Source organism: Bos javanicus, chromosome 14 (assembly GCF_032452875.1).
Source record: "Bos javanicus breed banteng chromosome 14, ARS-OSU_banteng_1.0, whole genome shotgun sequence".
NCBI classification, from domain to species: Eukaryota; Metazoa; Chordata; class Mammalia; order Artiodactyla; family Bovidae; genus Bos; species Bos javanicus.
In genome coordinates, this window is record NC_083881.1 from 76,359,880 (window position 1) to 76,383,000 (window position 23,121).

General features: G+C 40.2%; 1 protein-coding gene across 7 annotated transcripts in view; it reads right to left on the minus strand.

Moving 5' to 3' along the window:
- The window catches only part of WWP1 (WW domain containing E3 ubiquitin protein ligase 1), a 137,733-nt gene that overhangs the window by 38,698 nt on the left and 75,914 nt on the right, over positions 1-23,121 (minus strand). For 5 of the 7 annotated variants that reach the window (XM_061439438.1, XM_061439439.1, XM_061439440.1 and 2 more), the window contains 6 exons: positions 12,655-12,991; positions 5,869-5,964; positions 4,307-4,481; positions 2,520-2,574; positions 2,353-2,437; positions 2,094-2,222 (listed from right to left, as the gene is read on the minus strand). In XM_061439438.1, coding sequence (XP_061295422.1) covers positions 2,094-2,222; positions 2,353-2,437; positions 2,520-2,574; positions 4,307-4,481; positions 5,869-5,964; positions 12,655-12,991 — 877 coding nt within the window. Of the gene's footprint in view, positions 1-2,093; positions 2,223-2,352; positions 2,438-2,519; positions 2,575-4,306; positions 4,482-5,868; positions 5,965-12,654; positions 12,992-14,391; positions 14,417-21,129; positions 21,229-23,121 lie in introns of those variants that run through there. The other 2 variants (XM_061439444.1, XM_061439445.1) reach the window with 2 other exon arrangements.

Consider the following 23,121-nt stretch of genomic DNA (forward strand, 5'->3'; position numbering starts at 1 on the left):
TCAGACGTGAGGCTGACAAGGTGACAGGGGTCAGATGCTCCAAGGGCTTAGAGGCCACAGTCAAGTACTCTGCTTTTTTATTCAGATTAAGATGGAAGCGACGGAAGGGTTTTGTGGAGTAACTTCTTACTTAAAAGAAAAAATAAAAAAGTAAAAAGTCTTGTATGGGGGACAGTGTTACACGAAGTGTAGGTAGAAAGCAGAGTGATACTCAGAGAAGCACTCCGGGTGAGAGACCACGGTAGCTTGGACCAAAGTGACGGCAGTGGATGTGAGACACAGCTGGTCCTGAATACATTCGAAGCTGATGTAACTGGAACTCATGATGTATGTGACGTGAGAGAGAGAGTAGTCAAGGACAATTCCAAGATTTTTGGCTCAAACACACCTAAGAGTGGAGGTCCCTTCCATTGAGATGGGAAATATCCCAGGAAGAATAAGTCTGACTGATGGTAGTTATCAGGAAGAAGTTAAGAATAGCTATCAAGTAAGTAGCAACAAAATTACAAGTGAAACGCTAGAGAAAAACATTTGTGAGCTGGGTAAGATTCACCCAGAGAATGAGTATAGATAGCAGAGAGAAGAGATCTGAGGAGGCACTTTGGGTAGGTCAATGTTAACAGGCTGACAGGAAAGAAGGGTCCCCCGTCACCCACAAAAAGGAAGAGGAAGAAGTAAGACCAGACAGGCAGAAGGTAATCAGGAAGCAGAGTCCCTGTACTACTTCTCAGGAGAGAGAAACTTCCTTCAAATACTCCTGACTGTGTCAAATTAGACAGAGTTGTAAACCAACCTAGGGACTAGCCAAGTGGAGGACACTGGTCCCCTTAGTAAGGTCAGTCAGGGTCAGTGAAACTTTCTTGTTGTTGGTTTGAGAGAGAAACTAGAAACAGCAATTACACAGGCAAGTCGTTCAGGTAGTTTTCTTGTGCTGCTACTGCTAAGTCACTTCAGTCGTGTCCGACTCTGTGCGACCCCATAGACTGCAGCCCACCAGGCTCCCCCGTCCCTGGGATTCTCCAGGCAAGAACACTGGAGTGGGTTGCCATTTCCTCCTCCAGTGCATGAAAGTGAAAAGTGAAAGTGAAGTCGCTCAGTCGTGTCCGACTCTTAGCGACTCCATGGACTGCGACCTACCAGGCTCCTCTGTCCATGGGATTTTCCAGACAAGAGTACTGGAGTGGGGTGCCATTGCCTTCTCCGAGTTTTCTTGTAGAGGTAGCAATAAAAATGAATTCTCCATTAAATGGACTCATAAGGTGATGAATCATGGCTTTCCATTTGTCCATTTCTAATCTCAGAGAAGTAACACCTGATGGGAATGATACAGCAGAGAAAGATGGATGGTATGAAAATTACTGTTGGAGTAGCTAATCGGAAGACAGGGGAAAGATCTGGAGCACCAGCAGAGGGATTGGCCTTTGACAGGAATAACGACAATTTAACTTCAGGATGAAGAGGGAAGACAGATGCTGACTGGTAGAGAGATGTAACAGTAGGAATTCATGAATAACTTTAATGGCTGCTTCCATTTTCTTAGTAATGTAAAGACATCACATCTAAGAATAAGGATGAAGGAGAGACCTTTCAAATACTTAATTAAGCTATTTTTACCAGGAAAACCGTGTTAAATGTCTCAGTCCTTGATGTTGCAGAGGCAGGATGTGCCTGTTAAGAGCACACATTCCGTGGACAGACTGCCTTGGTCTGAAACCACTCTCATCACTTGCTGTATGACTTTGCATAAGTCAGTTATGCTCCCTAGGCCTCAGTTTCCACACTTGGAAAGTAAGGGTATCAACCTCAAGGAACTGTTAGAAGATAAAAGCTTATATAAATTAGTGCTTTATATAAATTAAGTGCTTAGAAGAATCCTTGGCACATAGTAATCACTAGATAAATATTTACTATTGTTCTTCTTAAGGAATTATATGCCACAAATCCACTCTATAATATATACAGTAGAGCAAAACAGGTATATTAGATTATTACTTGCGTAGATTTTTTCGATACATAATGTAAAATTTGCTTGAGGCTAAATTAGAAGTCAAACTTTATGTTCTCATTAAACAGCATCTCAGAACTTCACTTACACAGATGACTTCCCATTGCGAGGATCTTTGAATGTTGTTGTTCTTGTATTATGATCAACAAAGTACCGCACACCTTCCCGGGTATACCTAATTTCCCAACCTTCTGGCAGGGGTTCTTCATTCTGCAAACTAAAAGATAAAAGTCACAGAGACACAAGGTGAACATTTTCAAGGTGCTAAAAACGTCTGAGTTGAGGTTCACTTGATTCTGTCTCCCGACACGTAAGCTCACTTAAGTAAGGCTCCAGGATATACATACCCTTGAGTTCTGGGGTCTTCCCACTGGGTTGTTTTTGTGTTATGATTCACGAAGTAAACTCTGTCTGTTGAATCCACTCTTTTTTCTAAAAAAGAGTGAGCATGGCATTTAATAACTATTTGCTATATATACATTTCAATATTTTTATCAACAACACATTAGCTTACCCCAGCCTGGTGGCAAAGGCCCGTATGGGTCATTTTCTGCCGCTAACATTGAAGCCTGAATGGAGAAAAGGATTAGGAGAAGTTAAAAGAACAGATTTTTAATATAAAAGCATAAACTAAGCACTTGGCTGAATCACATTTAATAGTCATTTTCTAAAAAATATGATAAAGAAATGTGAATATAGTAATTTCAAGGCACAGAATTCTAAAATTGTCATGAGTTAAGAGGAGTTAAATAAGTGATAAATTATTAGTTTTTCTACAATGATTTACAAATAATGTATCAACATTAGCACTTTAATCTCTTAGCCCTTCTGTAACAGTCCATAAGAGTGAAATGACATGAGAGAATAACATATAGAAAATTGTAGTGTTTAAATGAGGTAACATTATTTGCTGAAAAACAGAATAATTACCACAGTTCTCTTTAAAACAAATGTCTACTAACATAATAATATTAAACTCCAGAATTATCTTTGTAAAAATAAACTTTTACCTTTGTATTAGTATATTTTATATATTCAAACATACATAAAAACATATTAATGCTCACATATTATGACAACTCAGAAATATATTCAAAGAAAATAAACATTTTTACCATCAGTTTTTAAAGAAAGACAAAAACTTATTACCTGAAAAATCATTTCTTAATGATACAATATATACATCTTGATAAATATTTTATAACTTCATAACAGATACTATAAATTGTACTCAATATCATTTAGACAACTAAATCTCAACCTTAGGATATTCTGTTTCTGCAGAAGAGCACACTTCTGATGCACACTATTACCTAATTCCGCCCTGTTTCCCCAAGGTTTTCCACAGATACAGCAAAGTCCAACCAAAACAAATGCACACACACAATCTGTTTAGTACATACAGCTAAACGGTGGAACATCCCCATAGATTTCTGCACAAGCTACTCAGGAACCAAGAACTGACCACACGAGATGCTGAGCAGGCTGGGCCGGCCCACTCTCTGATGATCAGACAACCAGGAGAGTGGACCAACCTGCAAATGAGAGCAACCAAACCTTGCTACTTAACCTCCCAAAAACGCAGAGCTGAATGAGCCTGCCCAAGGCAGGATTCTGAAGAGCTGTTTTCTTTGTGTATCTTTCCTAATTTCTTTCCACATTTTGGGGTTTCAAGCTGCCCTGAAACACTACCTAGAGATGCCCAGTACTTGAGATTTATACGTTCTACTTCTTGAGATCAAATCTATTTAGACAGAAATCCTCCCCCCATCCTCCACACTCCCGTGGATGCTTGCTTATGGCAGTAAATCACCAATTGATCAAATTTTCAGACAGCATTAAATTTTTTTGGACAAAACTATCTCCGATCCCAGGAATACATATTTAGTGGGCCAAAACAGATGACAGCATCTCTACAAAGCTGGGATGGAACCAGGATAGCTGGGATATGGCCAGACTGGCCTTAAGTAAAGTCAGGAGGCAACCAGGTTTGTTTAAAGCAAACAAAATGATTATAACCGAAAGTAGAAGATTGGGAACTGACCAAGACAAATTATATTATTAAGAAACTGCATTTATGAGACTACCTCTTAATAAGGACAAAAGCATGAGTGTATAGCTATGTAAACTAGGATTAAAAAAAACTTAAAGTGCTTATGCATATCAGAAATGTGAATTAGTTATTAAAGATCAACTAAAAATGATCTTACAATCTATAACATTTAAGAAAAGTCACTAAGGGAGAACAGGGAAGATGTCTGGAAGAAAAAGATGCGTTAACGCCTGTAATTTCCTAATTACCGAGTAGAGGTATCGCTGGTTGAACTGCTGCATAGCTCCCTGCAGCTGGCTCCGCTGGGACTGCCACTGCTCAAAGTTCCGCACCGACTCCATGGTGGGCCGCTGCCAGGTGGTTGTCCTGGTGTTATGGTCCACGTAATACACTCTGCCCCGGTCATCGACTCTTCTTTCCCAACTAGCAAAGATAAACGGAGCAGCAGTGAAAATGAAAATAAACAACCATCTCTTTATATAAGAAACTGGAAAGTAGTTAAGCAACATGTTACCTAAATAATTTAAAAATCAAGTCCAAGAGATGATGAGTTCAAAAGAATGTAAATATTGATATTCTTCAGAAAAATTACAGACATGTAACTTGCTATCTATTTAGCTAAATTACCTTCCCATTCTTCCCATACATGATTTCTAAGGACTGTCTAAAAAAGAGGTCATAGACTGAACACTATCCATGTGACTACTCTCCCTCTTTCTTTGATAAATATTCACTGAGTGCTAACTGTATACCAAGCAATCTGCCTCTATCATCCCTGTCCATGTGAAGGGTTTTAACTCAACTTGTACAGCTTTTTAATCCACCTTTTGCGGCTACACTTCTGCTGAACCAAAGTGCAGATGGAGCCATGCCATTCTGCCTATCACCGTTTGCTGGCATGGCAAAACAATGAACCCAGTCACCACCTCAGCCTCACTGCCCTTCTCCAGCCTCACCCTCACTTTCCTTTCTTTCAAGGGACCCATCCGAGGGGCCAAATCAACTCCTGGTGGGCCCCAAATGTGTCAGACGTCTCATCCCGTCATGCCTTTGTTTCAATCCTCTCTCAGCCAACGGAATACCCTTTTCCACCAGCTAGAAGACGCCCTGTCCTCCTGAACCCCTACCCTCCAGGGTTCCGTTCACCTCCTATCAATCTGTATTATTAATTCATAGGCTTTCGATATCCTTTCAGCAACCAATTTCACGAGATAACACACTTGTTGCCTTTAATTTTCTGGACTTTGAATGTTTATATTGGCGAGCTCCGAGTTGCATCTGGAAGGACTGTTAGTGAATAACAGCCTAACAGCACAAGCTTTATTTAGTATATAATAGGAATGCCTCTTCATTTAAAATGCTCTATTAACTTCAGCCATAATTAATACAATTTTACTTGTAATGATCTTTTAGATAATAATTTTGAACACTAGGATCTCTTACGTAAATATCATGCAACAGCATACTTTAGATCCCTGTCTATGAGGAAACATACACACAAATTGCCCTAAATATGACTCTCATTCCTTAAAAAAATAGCAAGGACTGACACTGGATCAGAAGTCTGCAACTCCTCTCAGTAAACTCATGCCAGTGTTCGACATCTCTTAATCTCTTAAGGAAGCCCTTCAGACTAACTGTAAATGAGATACAGGGTAACAAATCTCATCTACTGAACATTTACTATTCATAAAAGCAAATCAAGGAAACGTAACATGTAGTAGGAAAGAACCATTTTATACTGCATTAACTGAACTTTTAAAATTCCACGTATACAACACAGCTGAAGCTGGAGAAGACGCTACCTTACCCTGGAGGCAGAGGCTGCGGCCTCTCCCACGTGGTCGTCCGTGTGTTATGATCCACGTAGTAGGTTCTACCATGAGGATCTTTTCTCTGTTCCCACCTTTAATAAAAATACAGAAATAAAAGAATAAGCTACAGACTATCTGAAGAACGATTCCTTTTTATAAGCCAAAAAATTACAGGTACGTTTTAAAGAGTCATGTATACCCACAAAATGAAGTTGTTTCTTTTGAGCTTTGTAAATGCTTAATTATTCCCTTTTCATTAGCAGTACTGGAAACTTCCCAGCTTCCCAGGGGGCGCTAGTGCTAAGGAACCCACCTGCCAATGCAGGAGACATGAGAGATGTGGGTTCAATCCCTGGGTGGGGAAGATTCCCTGGGGAAGGGCACGGCAACCCACTCCAGTATCCTTGCATGGAGAATTCCAGGGACAGGGGAGCCTGGTGGCTTACAGTCCATTGGGTCGCACAGAATCGAACATGTCTGAAGCGACTTACCACACAGCACACACTGGAAACTCAGTAAGTACATTTAGCAGAGGAAGACAGAATAACACCCAAAGTTTTTTAAAGTGACTAATTCATGGAATTCCAAATCATCACAAACAGAAATTTAATCAAGAGCTGAGGACCTGTCACCCTAATATCATGCCCAAAGGACAAAATGTCAATTAAGTAATATCTGTTTTTGGCAACTGAAAAAAATACACATCTAAAAGATTTTAGCAGAAACTGCATTAAAGTATGTAGTGAGACAGTTCCATGAACGTTCCTTTTTCCATCTGCATACAGGGTCTTCTTTCTGTGTATAGCTACCCCTCTTTTGTCTTTGGTGCGCCTCTGAGTTTAAGGACATCCTCATTTGTCTTTCTCTGTTCCGTCTCAGACACACTCCACCTCTTCCTCTCCCCACCCTCGTTCTCTCCTCTACACTCTCCACTCTCTCCTTGGAATGGCACAGAAGAAAAAACTTCAAACGTTAAAAACAAAAACTTCCTATTTCTGAGTTTAACATTCTTGTTCTCAGCTGAAAGTAGAATAAATGGGAAATATTTTCCTTTCTCAAACACGAGGATTCAATTTAATCTGACTTCTTTTTAATTAGAGAAAAGTGAAACTTAAAGTTGTTCAGTCATGGCCAAATCTTTCCGACCCCAGGGACTATGGCCTGCCAGGCTTCTCCATCCCTGGGAAAGTGTCCTGGACTGGTTGCCATTTCCTTCTCCAGGGGATCTTCCAGACCTGGTCTCCTGAATTGCAAGGAGTGTAATGTAAGAGGAGTGTAATGTACATAACCTAGTGCACCATCCATAAAATGGGCTATGAAGCCATTTCTAATTTGATCCTAAGTTAGCTGGAAATATTTCTAATTTAATATTCAATATTTAGTAAGCACTTAGGTTCCAACTATAATTCTGGCCACTAGTTCTTACTTTTTCCAATTAATTTTTCCATATCGCTTCCAGATTTCAGGGTTTTCCTCCAAAGAGAATTTATCTTACTCAAACTAAATTGCTTGCTACACACATCATATGAAGACCAGACCCCCTTTTGGATATTATCTTTGTAATTTTCTACATTCCATTCATTAGATCAAGCGAAGGCAGCCTTTTTCTGTGAAGTACTCGACAGTAAATATTTTAGACTTTGTGGGCCAAAAGGCAAAATCAGGACTATTATGTAGGTACTAACATAGTAAGAGCAAAAACTCCTGTCATGCCCCACCGTGTCTTCCTGAGGTAGGTCACCCAGGCTGTGGATGTGCCATGTTCCCAGCTGTGCTATGCTGACAACATTCTTGCAACAAAGAACTCCTGGCCCACGGGGGAGGAGCCTGGTTAATTCCACCACCCGCCCCAGTGACCAGGGTCTCAGGGTGCTTCTCCTCCTCCCCCAGAAGCTGGTTCACAGGGAGGTAACTTGCTAAACTGTCACTCCCAGAGTGAGAGTTTACCTTCTGGGGCAGTACCACTGCCGAGAAGGAGCCCCCGTGCGTGTGGGGTGACCAGAGCTAATGTCGGGCAGCAGGGAGGAGAGAAGGTGCTGGCGGGGGAGAAGGCGGTACAAGGGTAAGGGGCTTGCCTCGGGCCTGGCCGGGGACTCAGTGACAGCCAGCTAGAGCTGAGCCCGTGTGTCCTGCAGCAGCAATGGGCCAGAACAGAACTGGTTAGAGGCTAGAGCATCCCCGCAGTGGAAACTCCTGCTGCTGCTGCTGCTAAGTCGCTTCAGTCGTGTCCGACCCTGTGCGACCCCATAGACGGCAGCCCACCAGGCTCCCCTGTCTCTGGGATTCTCCAGGCAAGAAAACTGGAGTGGGTTGCCACAAACAGGCACAAGTTACCAGGCTGAGTGATGGGACTTCCCAACAGAATTCTTCGATTTCAAAGGGATATGTGCTAATTTATAACTGCTACATGTCACCTTCAACCATAATACTCTCCTGTCCCTAGTATTCAGATATGGCTTCCTTATCTCATATACACACATTTCTAAAACTTACTGCTGAAAAAGACCTTATTTTAAAAAAAGAAAGAAATAATAAGAGTGGGAGAATTTTGTTAAATGTATTACAGTAAAAATGACAGAATGTAGTTACTGACTGGATGACGACTGGGCTCTCACAAACCACGGTCAATGGCTGCCCCTCTCCGCTGCTGCTTGGCCTGCTAATCTCTCTCCTGCCCACCCTTCAGGTCACTCTCATTTTTTAAACCAAAAAACTACTCCTCAATATTGGGTCTTTTCTTGCTTGCTTCTACCAAACATTCCTCTTTCCCCGTGTGTTCACAGGGAAAAACCTGCATGCACTACTTCTCACTCCTTCAAACAGTTTTCTATCACATTTCCACCCATCCCATTCACTCCATCACACAGCAGTCAGAATGTAGCTCTCCTTCCCAGAAATCATTCTGTCAAAGGTCAACAATAAATAATCTCTTTGTTGCTAAATTCAAAGGTGCCTTTTCAGTTCTTATCTTACTTGAATTTTCAGTAGGTTTTGACCTTGTTAACAATTTCCTCCTAAGCATTTGCAAGCCAGGGCCTTTGCCCAATTGCTCACTCACTCAAAACCATTGCATCAAGCACTAGTTCACTTACGTTTACTGGGACCTGCTATATGGCAGGTGTCGTCTTAGGCACAAGGGATACAGAAACGGACAAAATAAAGCTCCCTTTTCGGTGCAGTGGAGAGAAAACTGATAAACACATAAATACGTCACATAATGATTTAAGTGTTGAAAAGTAATACAAATAACACCATGCTGATTAAAAGGACCCTACTCAAAAGAGTTTATACTGATTCCGTTTATGTTAAGTTCCACCAACTTAACATAGCTAATCTATAATCTATTGTGGAAAAACACTTGCAGGGAGGTACACTGTTGCCTCCCTAAAAGCGGGAGCGGGGGTTGACTGAAAGGGGCCTGAGAGAACTTTCTAAGGTGATGATAACACTCTAATTTTGATAAAGGTTTGGGTTATTTCCACCTGTCGAAACTCATCAATGACATACTTAAGACTTACACATTTCTATGTAAACTTTACCTAAAAATCCATAAACAAATACTGACCTCTAGTGAATGACATGCAAGCTGAAGTTTTGAGGGGCAAAATGTACAACTACAACTTACTGAATTAGACTTAAACATTAGACAAATGGAGAGGTGCAGAGATATGCGATAAAGCAAAGAGAGTAAAATGTCAACTCTAGAACTTGGTGATAGACAGATACACAGGTGTTCACTGTAAAATTCTTTACATTTTCCTGCATGTTTGTAAATTTTCTTAACAGAAGGTTGGAAAAAAATAAGGCAGGGGCTTGGGATAAGGACGGCGGGGGGGCCTGATTTGGCCAGAGGGAATCAGGAAAGACCTCTGGAATAAGGTAACATTTGGGCAGAGCCATGCACATATCTGAGGAATAACATTCCACACGGAAGTGAGAGCAAATGCAAAGGGCTTATGTCAGACCACGCTGGATAACCCTCCAGGCTAGAACAGGCTCCCTTCAGAACGCTCGTAATTCTGGGCACCAGTGAAATAAGTCACCAAAGAGATAAAATACAGGAACTAAGAAAGATTTCTGAGGAAAGAAGGAAGATGATGTAGATTTGCAAACTGCTAAGGTGGTTACAGAAGCCAAGTACTGCCTAAGCCAGAAGAACCAACCTTGGCCCCACTCTCGCATTCCACCTCCCACAGCTAATTCCCACAACCCATCGTAACATCAGCCCAGAAGACTAGCATCCACCTTGGGGCAGTCTATTTTAATTTCTTACTCAGGTTAGTTGCTTCTAACCTTTTAGTAAGAATACATCTTATATAAACATATCTGTTTGTCCTAGGCTGCTATTCACCTACAGATTTTATACACACAAAAACATACCGGAAAAACAAACTGCCAGGAAAAAATGCTTACTTAACACACTCCAGGTTTCCAATCTGGTCAATACTGATTTGCTTTATTATGCTTTCAAGTGCTGGTCACAATCTATTAACAGGCTGCAACTTGTGATTTGAAAATCACTCGTCTAGATTCCTCACTCATGTAGATTCCTACAAACTTCTCTTCATGCAAAGTTCACATACAGTGGCTACAGGCACACAGAAGCATTTACCTGGCCCCACAGAATTAAGTTTATGTGCTTATCATTTTAAACAGGAATGTGCCCACTTTTCTCATTTACAAAAGCCTGGTCTGTTTTGTTCTGCTTTGTCTCCTTAACTCCTCATCTGTCTGTACCACTTCTAGAATAATCTTTAAATGCAAATATGACTGTGCCACTCTCCTGCTTAAAATTCCTGTATGTTTATCCATGGTTTCTGGGGGCCGGAGTGGAGGAGGGTGGAGGGGGCAGGACTCCAAAGCTTCAGCAGGTATACAAAACTCTTCGGAGGGCTGTTTATTCTTCAGTATTACACAGCTTGCTTCCTCGAATGCTCAACTCAAGCTGTAACAAAATACCACTTCCTGAGGTCAGCTTATTCATGTATGGGTATCAGAGAGCTGAACATGCAGATAGCTCCCCTAAAGATGAAATCTTGCACCACATGTGCCTTCTTTGCTGCTTTGCTAACGCCTACTCCTCTTTTAGAAACCACTGAAGGGTCATCTCTTCCAGAAAGTATTCTTTGATCTCAGTATCACAGGATATCCTATTAACCCCCTCTACACATGCTCCGCTCCCTCCACAGCACCCTAAACTTGGACCTCTAGCTTAGCTTTAATTAAATTGTACAGTCAATGACTATTTACTTACTTTTATCTCCCATCAGATCAGAGGTTCTTGACAGTATGGAAAGCTTCTTACATATCAATGTCATAAGGGCAGACACGTGAGACTAAGATAAATGACTAATGATAAGTTGTCAAAGAGAAGACAAAGGAACAATGAGAGGTTTTTGAGAGCAAGGAAAGATACTTCATGGCCAAAAATGCTTGCAGGAAACAGTGGAGATTTCCAGTAAGTGGATAAAAATAAGCTCAGAGAAAGGTCTGGCCTGCACATATAAATTTAACAGTTAAAGCGATGGGAGAATGCAAGACTCAAGAGAAGCACCCATTCAGGAGCAGACCAAAGCCTGAAACCACAATCAGGCAACAGGCAAAGTTCTATAATCCAATAAAGAGCACCGAGAAAAACAGCTCAGAAAGTCAGAAAGGGTTGCGGGCACAGCAGCTGTGATGGGAGAATGAGGGCACGGAGGCAGAGACCACCAGAGGCACCGTTTTCACAGCTGCGAGAGGAGACAGTTCTAACGGCTGTAGGAGGTAGGACTGTGTACACTGTCCTGGATACAGGACACTGCATCCACCAGGGGTCCCCAACTCTAGGGCCATGGACTGGTCTCAGTCCCTGGCCTGTCAGGAACTGGGGCGTGCAGCAGAGCAGGGTGGCAGGGAGTGGCGGTGGAGAGGAAGGATCTTCATCTGTATTCAGGGCTGCTCCCCACAGCTCACGTTACCACCTGCAAGCTGCCTCCTGTCAGATCAGCAGCAGCACTCGATTCTCAAAGGAGCTCAAAACATATTAAGTGAATATGGGAGAGATGACCAAATGGAATACACAGAATATTCTTTAAAGAAAATCATAGGAAGCTGAATTATTACCATGGAAAATTAAAAGATGAAGAATTATTCCCTGGTAGCTCAGCTGGTAAAGAGTCTGACTGCAATACAGGAGACCCCAGTTCGATTCCTGGGTTGGGAAGATCCCCTGGAAAAGGGAAAGGCTACCCACTCCAGTATTCTGGCCTGAAGAATTTCATGGACTGTATAGTCCATGGGGTCGAAGAGAAGGGACACAACTGAGTGACTTTCACTTTCAATGAAAACCTGAGTTCGTTAACAGTGCTTCTCAGCAGGCTTATTAGATCCTTCCCAGCACTGAGTATAAACTGAGAAAAAAAGATGGCTACTTGCTTCAAGCTTAGCCTGGGGAGGCAACAGTAAAGAAAGCTAGAGAACTGAGGCTATTATAGAGTGTGTCAGGGTCACTCTTCTCTAAAAGTAAGCCAAGAATCAAATCAACAGTCTTGCAAATTAATATAAGGTTTTTTCCTCTTCCTGTCATGTAGCACATGCTATAACTATAACTAGCAATTGTTCTTAGTTTTTAAAAAATACTTGGTTTGTAGCAAATAAATTGTATGAATTAGATTCCAACTTAGATTTCAAATAACTGAAAGGAAAAATTTCATATACATATTCAACACTCAGGTTATTACCAAAAAGTTGCAATTAAATGTAAGTCACAAATCTTTAAAAAAAATAAATAAATAACATACCCTGATGGCAGCGTTTCTGTGTTGGCACCTCCAGACTGCTGCCGGACAGGTTCCACACATCCGTCGGGCTGTCTTAATTTGGCTGCTTCAAAAGCAGAGCTACTTGCAGAACTGGAGGTGGAAGGATCTAATGTACTTTGAGCTTCAGATCCAAAGGCTGCACTGTTAGAGACAATACATTCATTGTTTTCCAAGGAGGTCAGTGTTTCTTGAACTGGAGGGTCTTCAACAGGAGTACTAGTGCAATTTGAAGACAAGGCGGGTTCTCCAGATCCTATTGCAGTACCCGTGCTGGGAGCATTATCAGTCGGTACAGATGAGGGTGAGTCTCCATTAACTGAAAAGGGAAAATCAGTAAGATGATCTGTTGAGAAATGACCAAGCGCCCAATTAACTCATCAACTGTGTTTATTTAGAGCCTAATTCACACCAAGCAGCGTATTAGGTACTGATGGAAATAAGACAGATAATACTTTTTGTGGCTCGTATTTTTGAGATGAATGTTAAATAATAAAAACATAAGAATATATATGTAACAATAACCCAAACTTAAGCAAAGAGAAATCAACATGAACAAACATTTTTCCTCCACACAATAAATTCTGAATATCTACATGGGTTATATAAAAACTTCAAAATGACCCCATTCAATCTCCCTTTTCCTATGCAAATACAGCTAATATCAAAAGAATTCTTGTCAAATATAAAGTGGCATTAACTCTTAAGACAGTACTGTAGGGGACTGCAAAAAGATCCAGGAATTCATTCCACACTTGCTGGAGAAATAACCCAGCATTGAGATCCACTGACATAATTTAGAAAGTCAAATTAAAACTGGGAAGGGAATAGATTATTGAAGAAAACCTATTAGAAAATTACACAGCAAAGTTCTAATTGAAACAGAGGAAGGAGACATAATTAAGAGTAATGGAACGGTCAGGTAGATTTTTAAAGAAAGAGATGTAAACAGTGGGAAGAAGAGAAATGAGTACTATTAAAATGAATCAAACTGTAGGAGCAAAACAGAACCAATCAAGTTCTGTACCAACTACAGGGGAGAGCAACTTTGGGGAAAATATCAATAACAAAACATAAGAAATAAAAATGCACAGTGCTACCTGTACTCAACACTTAGAAAACATGAAGAAAAGAGAATGTGTACAGAGAGAGTAAATTCTGGTCTCTTATATGATATTCAGAATTCATGGAATATATGATGTCTAAAAGTGAACTTTTTCATTTAACTTTCAATCTTGAACAATGTAGAAATTGATTTCCAAAAAAAAGAAAAGATTAGCAACAGTCTTTGGAAAGCAAAATAACACTAAATGGAAAAAGAGGAATATTTGAGACAAGATAATCCAGCCCAATAAGAAAGAATCATAAACCCTTATCATACTAAAACATAACACATGCTAACAAAGTGTTAAAAACAGAAGCGGAAAATTAATTATTAAACAGCAGCTCTTAGTTGTTCAAGGCAAACCCTTCTCTCCCACAACAATTCTGCTCCTCCAAGTGCTCTCAGCTCTTCTCTCCATCTGCACCACCGCCCCCCTCATTGTTCCTTGTTCGCTGCAACAGCGTCCTAACTGGTCTGCTCGCTTCCTCTCTGGTCCAACTCCAACCCGTTCTCCAAACAGCAGCCAAAGTAATCTCTTTAAAGCATACAAAAGATCTTTTCACTCCCTAATTAAACACACCTATTGCACCCAGAGTAAATTCCAAGTTCTTTACCATGGCTCATGACAAAGACTCCACATAAGTCTGCCCCACAGCTCCACCTGACTTCTCACAGGGGTCTCCCTTCCACCTTGTGAGCAGAGCCAACTCCCTCCCCTCAGGGACGTGCTCTGGCCGCTGCGCTGGCCTCAGAAGAGCTCCTGCTTCTTATCACGCAGCGGGCAGGCTCAACCACTCCTTCAGAAAGGCAGCGCTCAGGCACCTTATTTAATTCTTCACCTGCCCCACCCTCGGCCCAGGCTGCCTACTAGACTGTTTTCCTTCTCATGTTCTGAAACAGTTTGTTTTTATTTTTCCTTTAGTTCAAAACTCAACACTTTGTCAGACTTGTTCCACTTGTGTATTCTCAACAGTTACAATGCACCTAGCATATGAAAACAAGAAATGTTAAGTAAGGACAAATCACAGAAGAAGTAAACATATCTCTCTCAAAGCTAGGCAGAAAAAAAGAACATTAGTAGAAACATTAAGTACATGAAGGATTGAATGACACAGTCAATAAACCTGTTCTAAATAACAGCATTAGAGGAGTTCTGAGTTTTCATTACATACATATTCCATCCAAACAATCTAGGCATTTTAAGAAAAAAAAGTGACACGTAAAGGACCAAAGGAAAATTCCAATTTTACAATCAGGAGGTGAAACCGATCATAATTCAAGTAAACTAGAAACAAAACAAAATACAACTTACTGAAATGTTTACTGAAAGTCTGGCAGATTCTGTAAAACATTTTTTAAGGATCATGTTATTTAATTCCCACAGAACAATGCTATGAGGAAGATACTACCCATTTTACTAGTAAGAAGATGGATGCTTACATGTCTATAAAAATGATAGTTCTCCCCCACGTGCAACCAGTTTAGCTTAGAAGATTTTTTTATAAAACCCTAAATAATTATAAGTTAAAGAAAAAAGATAGTTATGAAATTACAAACTTTAAGGAAATTAATGGCATGAAAATACGTGTATGAAATATTTGACATGGCAAAGAGGTTTCCAAGGGTATAAGAACAATGGCACCCCACTCCAGTACTCTTGCCTGGAAAATCCCATGGACAGAGGAGCCTGGTAGGCTGCAGTCCACGGGGTCGCGAAGAGTCGGACACGACTGAGCGACTTCACTTTCACTTTTCACTTTCATGCATTGGAGGAGGAAATGGCACCCCACTCCAGTGTTCTTGCCTGGAGAATCCCAGGGACGGCAGAGCCTGGTGGACTGCCGTCTGTGGGGTCTCACAGAGTTGGACATGACTGAAGCGACTTAGCAGCAGCAGCAAGAACGAACAGCCATAAATGAGCTTAGCATTCAATTCCAGACCCAGGGGAAAATGGTAGAAGGAAAGGAATTATAAGAAAAATATAATAGATCAGAATTTCCTAACCTGATTAGAATCTGTAGGATATTATAGAAAGTATAGATCTCATTTTCCATTCTAGAATTACTGAATCTCCTAGGGAATCTCTGGGATCTGTATTTTTAGCAAATGCTTCAGATGAATTCTTACAAGTAAGGTTGGAAAAACTATGAAATAGTGCCTTAGCAAATTTTATAAAGAAAAATATAGTTTGAATAGCATTTGGAATACCATGTACAACTTTATATTAGTAAGTCTAAAATATTAACTAAACTAACTCAAGAGAAATAAAAATTGATCAATCAGAGTAGAAATGTAAAAGGGATAAAAGATCGAATAGTATCCCTCCAAAAGTCAACAGATTCAGTTTTTGAGCCTTCAAGGAACAGATTGCCCCCGTGTTCTCTGAAATGTTAACAGTACATTGGTGGCAAAAAAGAAAAAGGAGTTTCTTAATTTATTCTTCAAGAGTAATATAACCCTGAAACTGAAACTGAATAAATTAAACAATGGGTCAATAATAGGAAATTATGTTAGGAAAACATATTTAACAGGTTAAAAGTTAAAAGCTACATGTTAATTTTCAATACAAATCAAAAAGGATCAAAAAATATTGATAAAACTGTTGATAAGAGGAATCTAGGAAAATTCAAAAATAATCTAGATTATCCACCAGAAACCAAGAGTAAGCATGATATATTAATGGTAAAACATTAGAAGAATTTCTATCAAGATCAGGAACAAATTTTAAAATCAGAACAAAACAAGGAAGATCACAATTACCACTCCATTTCAATACTATGGCTTAAGTACGAAAATGCATTAAGACAAAAGAGAAGTGAAAAATACCAGATATAAAATGGTAAAACTCACTGAGAGAGGTAAGAGTACTTATTTATATCACAAGAGAATCAACTGAAAAAAAATTAGAACCAATTATTAATTTGACCAAAACATTTCAGCACCATGATCAGATAGATTCAAGTTCAACATCAAGATTACACTCAAGACCTATCTGAAGAAAAAGAAAAAACATTTCTAAAAGGTTTAAAGCATAGATTGGAGACAGAATTCTCTCTGAATGAGAAGATTCAGTGTTGCTTCAAAATTTTAAAAGTAAACTATCCTCCAAACGCACAACTTCTCGTTCGCTGGCGGTGGAAACGCACAGGGCACAGCCGTTTTGGGTGTCAGTGTGGCACTGGCAGCTTCTTACAAAAGGAATAACACTCTTATCGTAAGATCCCGAAGTGACAGTCCTCAACCCAGCTCAGCTGAAAACTTAGGTCCACACCAAAGCCTGCACGTGACTATTTACATCAGCTTTATTCATAATTGCGAAAAACTATAAACCTCCACAATGCTTGGTTGTGGACAAAGCATAGGTGAACAGATAGACACTCTATGGTACATCCACACAATAGAATATTTATTATTCAGCAACAAACATAAAAGAGATATCATGCCACGAAAATCCATAGAAAAGCCTTAAATTCATCAGGTCAGTTCAGTCGCTCAGTCGTGTCCAACTCTTTGTAATCCCATGGACCACAGCACACCAGGCCTCCCTGTCCATCACCAACTCCCGGAGTTTACTCAAACTCATGTCCATCGAGTCGGTGATGCCATCCAACCATCTCATCCTCTGTCGTCCCTTTCTCTTCCTGTCTTCAATCTTTCCCAACATCAGGGCCTTTTCAAATGAGTCAGCTCTTTGCATCAGGTGGACAAAAGTATTGGAATTTCAGCTTCAACATTAGTCCTTCCAATGAACACTCAGGACTGATCTCCTTCAGAATGGACTGGTTGCATGTCCTTGCAGTCCAAGGGACTCTCAAGAGTCTTCTCCAACACCACAGTTCAAAAGCATCAATTCTTTGGCACTCAGCTTAAATTCGTATTTCTAAGTAAAAGAAGCCAATCTGAAATGGCTACATATGACACTGTGAAAAAGGCCAAACTAGAGAGACAGTAAAGGATCCGTGGCTGCTAGGAGTGTGGGAAAGGAGACGAATGACTGGAGCACAGTGACTGTTAAGGTGAAATAATTCTGAATGATACTGTGATGGTCAGCACATGGCAATATGCATTTCTCAAATCTCACTGAACCCAGGCAATACCAAGAGGAAACTTAACATAAACTGTGTGCTTTCATTAATCATAATGCATTTATACTGGTTCATTAATTATATTAATAAAAAATATGCCACAGTAATGCAAGATGTTAATAGCAGGGCAAGTTCTCAGTGGGGTACCGGGAGCATGCATTTGATTAGAGGGATGACTATTCATATATATCAATGGTTCTCAACGGGACATCCACTGAAGAAATTTAGCAATGTCTGAAGACATGTCTGGTTGTTACAACTAGGGGAATGGGTGGGTGTTACTGGCGTCTAGTGGGTACAGGCCAGAAAGGCTGCTACGATCCTAAAATGCACAGGACAGCCACCCACAACTGAGAATTATCTAGCCCAAAATGTCAAAGAGTGCCAAAGCTGAGAAACTCTGATTAATGCATATATAATCAGCAACCAGGCAGCGTTCAGTCTATTGTAGTTGCAAAATAAATACCTCTTTAACAAATGATACAAGGATGACTGAATGGATAAACTTGACAATAAAGACGATGAGAAACAAGGAGGCAGGCAGGGAGGGAGGGATCATAGGTTCCCTCCTCAGGAAAGAACAAAAAATTGTACGGAGGCAAATAATTAAAATCCCATGTGATAGCAATGACAGTAGACGCTTTTGCAAAGCATTTCCTTCTCTACAGATGTGAGATCACACCCTCTGACTTGGTTTCTTAATGAGTGTATCTCAAGCCTGACTTTATGAATTATGACTTTTGATTTAGGAGGCAGATCTCCCTCACTTCAGGTTTTACCTCTGAGAAGTAAATTTCCCATGGACTTTATGATATGTACATCTCATAGTACCATGCATTGTCCTCTAATGGTTCAGCCAAATAAAGCAGGAAAAGGAGGGAATACTGAAGTACCTAGTATCATTTCTGCCCCTTTTAAAAAGTATGACATGAAAAACTGCTTGTATATATATATATATATATATATACACACACACACATATATATACACTAAATTTCTTTACAATTCACACCTGAAAGTGGCTATGGCTTTAAAGGAGGTGGAGCACACGGAAGCCTTTGGTGATGATGCAGTTCCGTGTATTGATTGCAGTGCTAGTTACGTGAAGCCATACATGACAAAACTGCACGCACGTTTGCACACGTGCACACACGCGAACACACACACACACACACACACACACACACTCTCTCTCTCTCTCTCTCTGCAGGTAAAACCGGTGAAATGGGGACTGTATCAATGTCAAGTTCCTCATTTTCATACAGTACTATAGTTATACAAGACATTAACATTCAGGGAGGCCAATGAAGGGAACACGGGACCTCCCTGTACATTTCCTGGTAACTTTTTGTGAATCTGTATTTCAAAATAAAAAACTAAAAGCAAAAGTCTAATAAATTTGTGAAATCGGTTAGTTCTGCCTTACTACACTGAGCTCTGTTTTATTAATAAAACAATAATTATACATTAGAAAAAGTCATTTCTTCTAGAAGCTAAGGGCAAGGGGGAAAAGTAAAGAAGAAAATCATATTTTTCTTAAATACCTCTGTCTTAGAAACATGGTAGATGTTTTAAATTTATCTTATTTAACCTTTGAAACAATCCTGTAAGGTATTATTAAGTATTTGTATCATTTTATAAGTGGAGAACCTAAATTTTTAGAATGCTAAATTTGTCCAAGATCACATGCTTATACGCTGAGTACATCATGTGAAATGCCTGGCTGGATGAATCACCAGCTGGAATCAAGACTGCTGGAAGACGTATCAACAACCTCAGACATGCAGATGATACCACCCTCATGGGAGAAAGAGAAGAGGAACAAAAGAGACTCTTGAAGAAGGTGAAAGAGGAGAGGGCAAAAGCTGGTTTAAAACTCAATATTCAAAAAACTAAGATCGTGGCATTGGGTTCCATCACTTTATGGCAAATAGGTGGGGAAAAAAATGCAAACAGTGATGGGCTTTCTTTTCTTGGGCTCCAAAAACACTGCAGACAGTGACTACAGCCATGAAATTAAAAGATACTTGCTCCTTGGGAAAAAAGCTATGACAACCCTAGACAGGGTATTAAAAAGCAAAGACATTACTTTGCCAACAAAGGTCCATATAGAAAAACCAAAGCTATGGTTTTCCTAGTAGTTATGTATGGATGTGAGAGTTGGACCATAAAGAAGGCTGAGTGCCGAAGAATTTGATGCTTCCAACTGTGGTGTTGGAAAAGATTCTTGAGAATCTCTTGGACAGCAAGGAGATCAAACCAGTCAATCTTAAAGGAGATCAGTCCTGAATATTCATTGGAAGGACTGATGATGATGCTGAAGCTCCAATATTCTGGCCACCTGATGTGAAGAGCCGACTCGTTGGAAAAGACCTGATGCTGGGAACGACTGAAGGCAGGAGGAGAAGGGGACGACAGAGTATGAGATGGTTGGATGGCATCACCGACTCAATGGATGTGATTTTGAGCAAGCTTTGGGAAATAGTGAAGGAGAGGGAGGCCTGGCATGCTGCAGTCCATGGGGTTGCAGAGTCAGACACGACTGAGCAACTGAATGACAACCCATGGTTAAAGTGTTCAATGACAGAGCTAGGACTGGAACGCAGTCCTGTTAGAAACCAAATCTAATCTTTTCAATCATGACTGCCTCCCACTTTAGCGTAAAGTATCAGTATTTACCAACTAAACTTAGCAAATGGATCTTCTTAAGACTCAAAAGAACAGGTTGGGGTGAGGGAAAACGCCCTCCCCTCCAAAGCCCTCATGTACAATACTGTCTTTGGTGAAAAGAAATCATTTATCTGCAGTTCCAGGACCACAACCCCTCATCTGAAACTCTTAGGGCCAAGTGTGTTTCAGAATTCATAACTGTGGAATGTAGAAAGGTAGTATGGCACATATATTATCTATTACACTAATATCAAGTCAGACTGGGGGCTAGACACTGTAGCTAAACAGAGTATCATTTCTGGAGTGAAACAGGATACTCATACTAAGCAGAAAAAAATTATAAATACCTTCAAGTTAGTCCTAGTCATTTTGCTATCGAGTGAGTTTACCAAAAAACTTTTGGTTTTAAGGATTTTAGGATTTTGGAATCACAGGTAATGGATTAAAAACATGTAATATGTTACACACACAATATGCACACTCTACTCCATCACCACTCTAACAATGAAAACTGATTTTTAAAGTTCTTGACTACAGAAAAAAGAATCCTATTTTTACACCAACACCTTAAAGAAGACTACCCCTTGAAAAATATACCTGAATTCATCTTCCTACTGAGGGATGCCAGATCATACAGAAGACACTGATAAAGTGGTTTCTACCAACAGAGTAGATTCCAGAAGCCTTTCTAAACCAGCCAATGGAATGAGGGCAGTTGGATTGTTTTGTCATGTGTCAAAGAACATGCAAACAATCACTAAGTTGACTGGGGGAATATTATTTGAAGTTTATCAAAGGTATAAAAGATGAACAACCCAACACTGAGACACTACAGATATCACACACATCTAAATGAACAGGAGAGCGGGGAGGAGAGGACCACCGAGGTGGGTGTCAGGGACAGCTCCTCCACCAGCTGGGATCTCTGGGCCTCAGTTCCTTCAGGAGAAAAGTGCCTATTTTCAGAGAGTTATCCTGAGAGCTGTATTGATCGGTGGGTATATGGTGTTTGCAACACGTGTAGCACAGATATTAGCTGTTATTCTGATCGTCTTAGGCTTCCTTGCAATTATGGAGAATGTCACGGGAATTATTTACAATGGCGCCTTCATTTCTAGTTCCTCGTGTGTGTTTTGCTTTCAACTTGAAATTTCAGGCAAGGATAAGACAAGAATGTGGAAGGCAAATCTGTTCCCAACAGAAGCAGTCTGTAAGTACAAAATTAGAAGCAGAATATAAACTGGAGATTCTACAATGAGAGGGAACTCAGAAAGTTCTCTCTTTTGCAACAACATCTGAATAAGCCCACAAGCCCAAACATGCAACTATCTAGTGGTCAATAGATACTTTGCCCAATCTATTCTAACAGCTAAATATTTTAGGAAGAAGAGCTAAATCTCCAAATTTCATACATTTTTAACTGGAAAGGTGATGACAAGTATGAAATAGAATGACTGTATAAGCCTTTCTAAAATGAGCATTCAAAATTCTTATACTTCTCATGAAAAAAGAATAGACTCAGTAATTGGTCCTGATGTCTAATTACTTACAGAAATAACAGAATTGGATCTACCACTCTAATGAATCTAATGATAATCCCATATAACAAATCAAGTCTGGTCACATAAGGGTATTTTTATTTTTACAACCTCTTCAGAGCGTTCTCAAGGGAGTTACAATACTTACAATCTAAATTTCCTTATGGGTGGATACCTAGTTTGTGTGTCATTTTTGGTATGAGTAAATATAGGTAACTATTTGATAATCTACAGATCTATAGGTCAAATGCCCTGGATTTATGTTTTATTATTAAGAACTCTAGTACTAATATAAACCTTTTTTCTATGGGTGATTATTTGGTGGTAACCCATATACATGGGAGAAGGCAATGGCACCCCACTCCAGTACTCTTGCCTGGAAAGTCCCATAGACGGAGGACCCTGGTGGGCCGAAGTCCATGGGGTCACTAAGAGTCGGACACGACTGAGCGACTTCACTTTCACTTTTCACTTTCATGCATTGGAGAAGGAAATGGCAACCCACTCCCGTATTCTTGCCTGGAGAATCCCAGGGACGGGGGAGCCTGGTGGGCTGCCGTCTATGGGGTCGCACAGAGTCGGACACGACTGAAGCAACTTAGCAGCAGCAGCAGCAGTATATACATGGGTGGTCCTTCCCACACTTATTTTCCCAGACTATTTTTTAAAACTATAAATTTAACTTAGGATCCATAATATAAGCAGAGTTCTATGAAACTCACTACTGTATTTACTCTCTTGGAATTAGCAAGGATGCTGATCACATTATGATGCTTTTTCATACAGATCCATAAGATGGAACATCAGGCATAAAAGCTGGTGTTCATATTTTTTGTTTTGGGAGGGGCTTTTTGGCTGCACCTTGAAGCTTGTGGGATCTTAGTCCCCCAAATAATTAAACCTCAGCCTGGGTCTGGCAGTGAACGTGTCGAATCCTAACCACTGGACCACCAGGGAATTCCCAATGGGAATTGTTTTAACTGGTCTGTTTTTAATTTGTTCCTTTATCCCTTTGCTAATAAATCTGAGACAAACGTTCTGACTAGAAAGC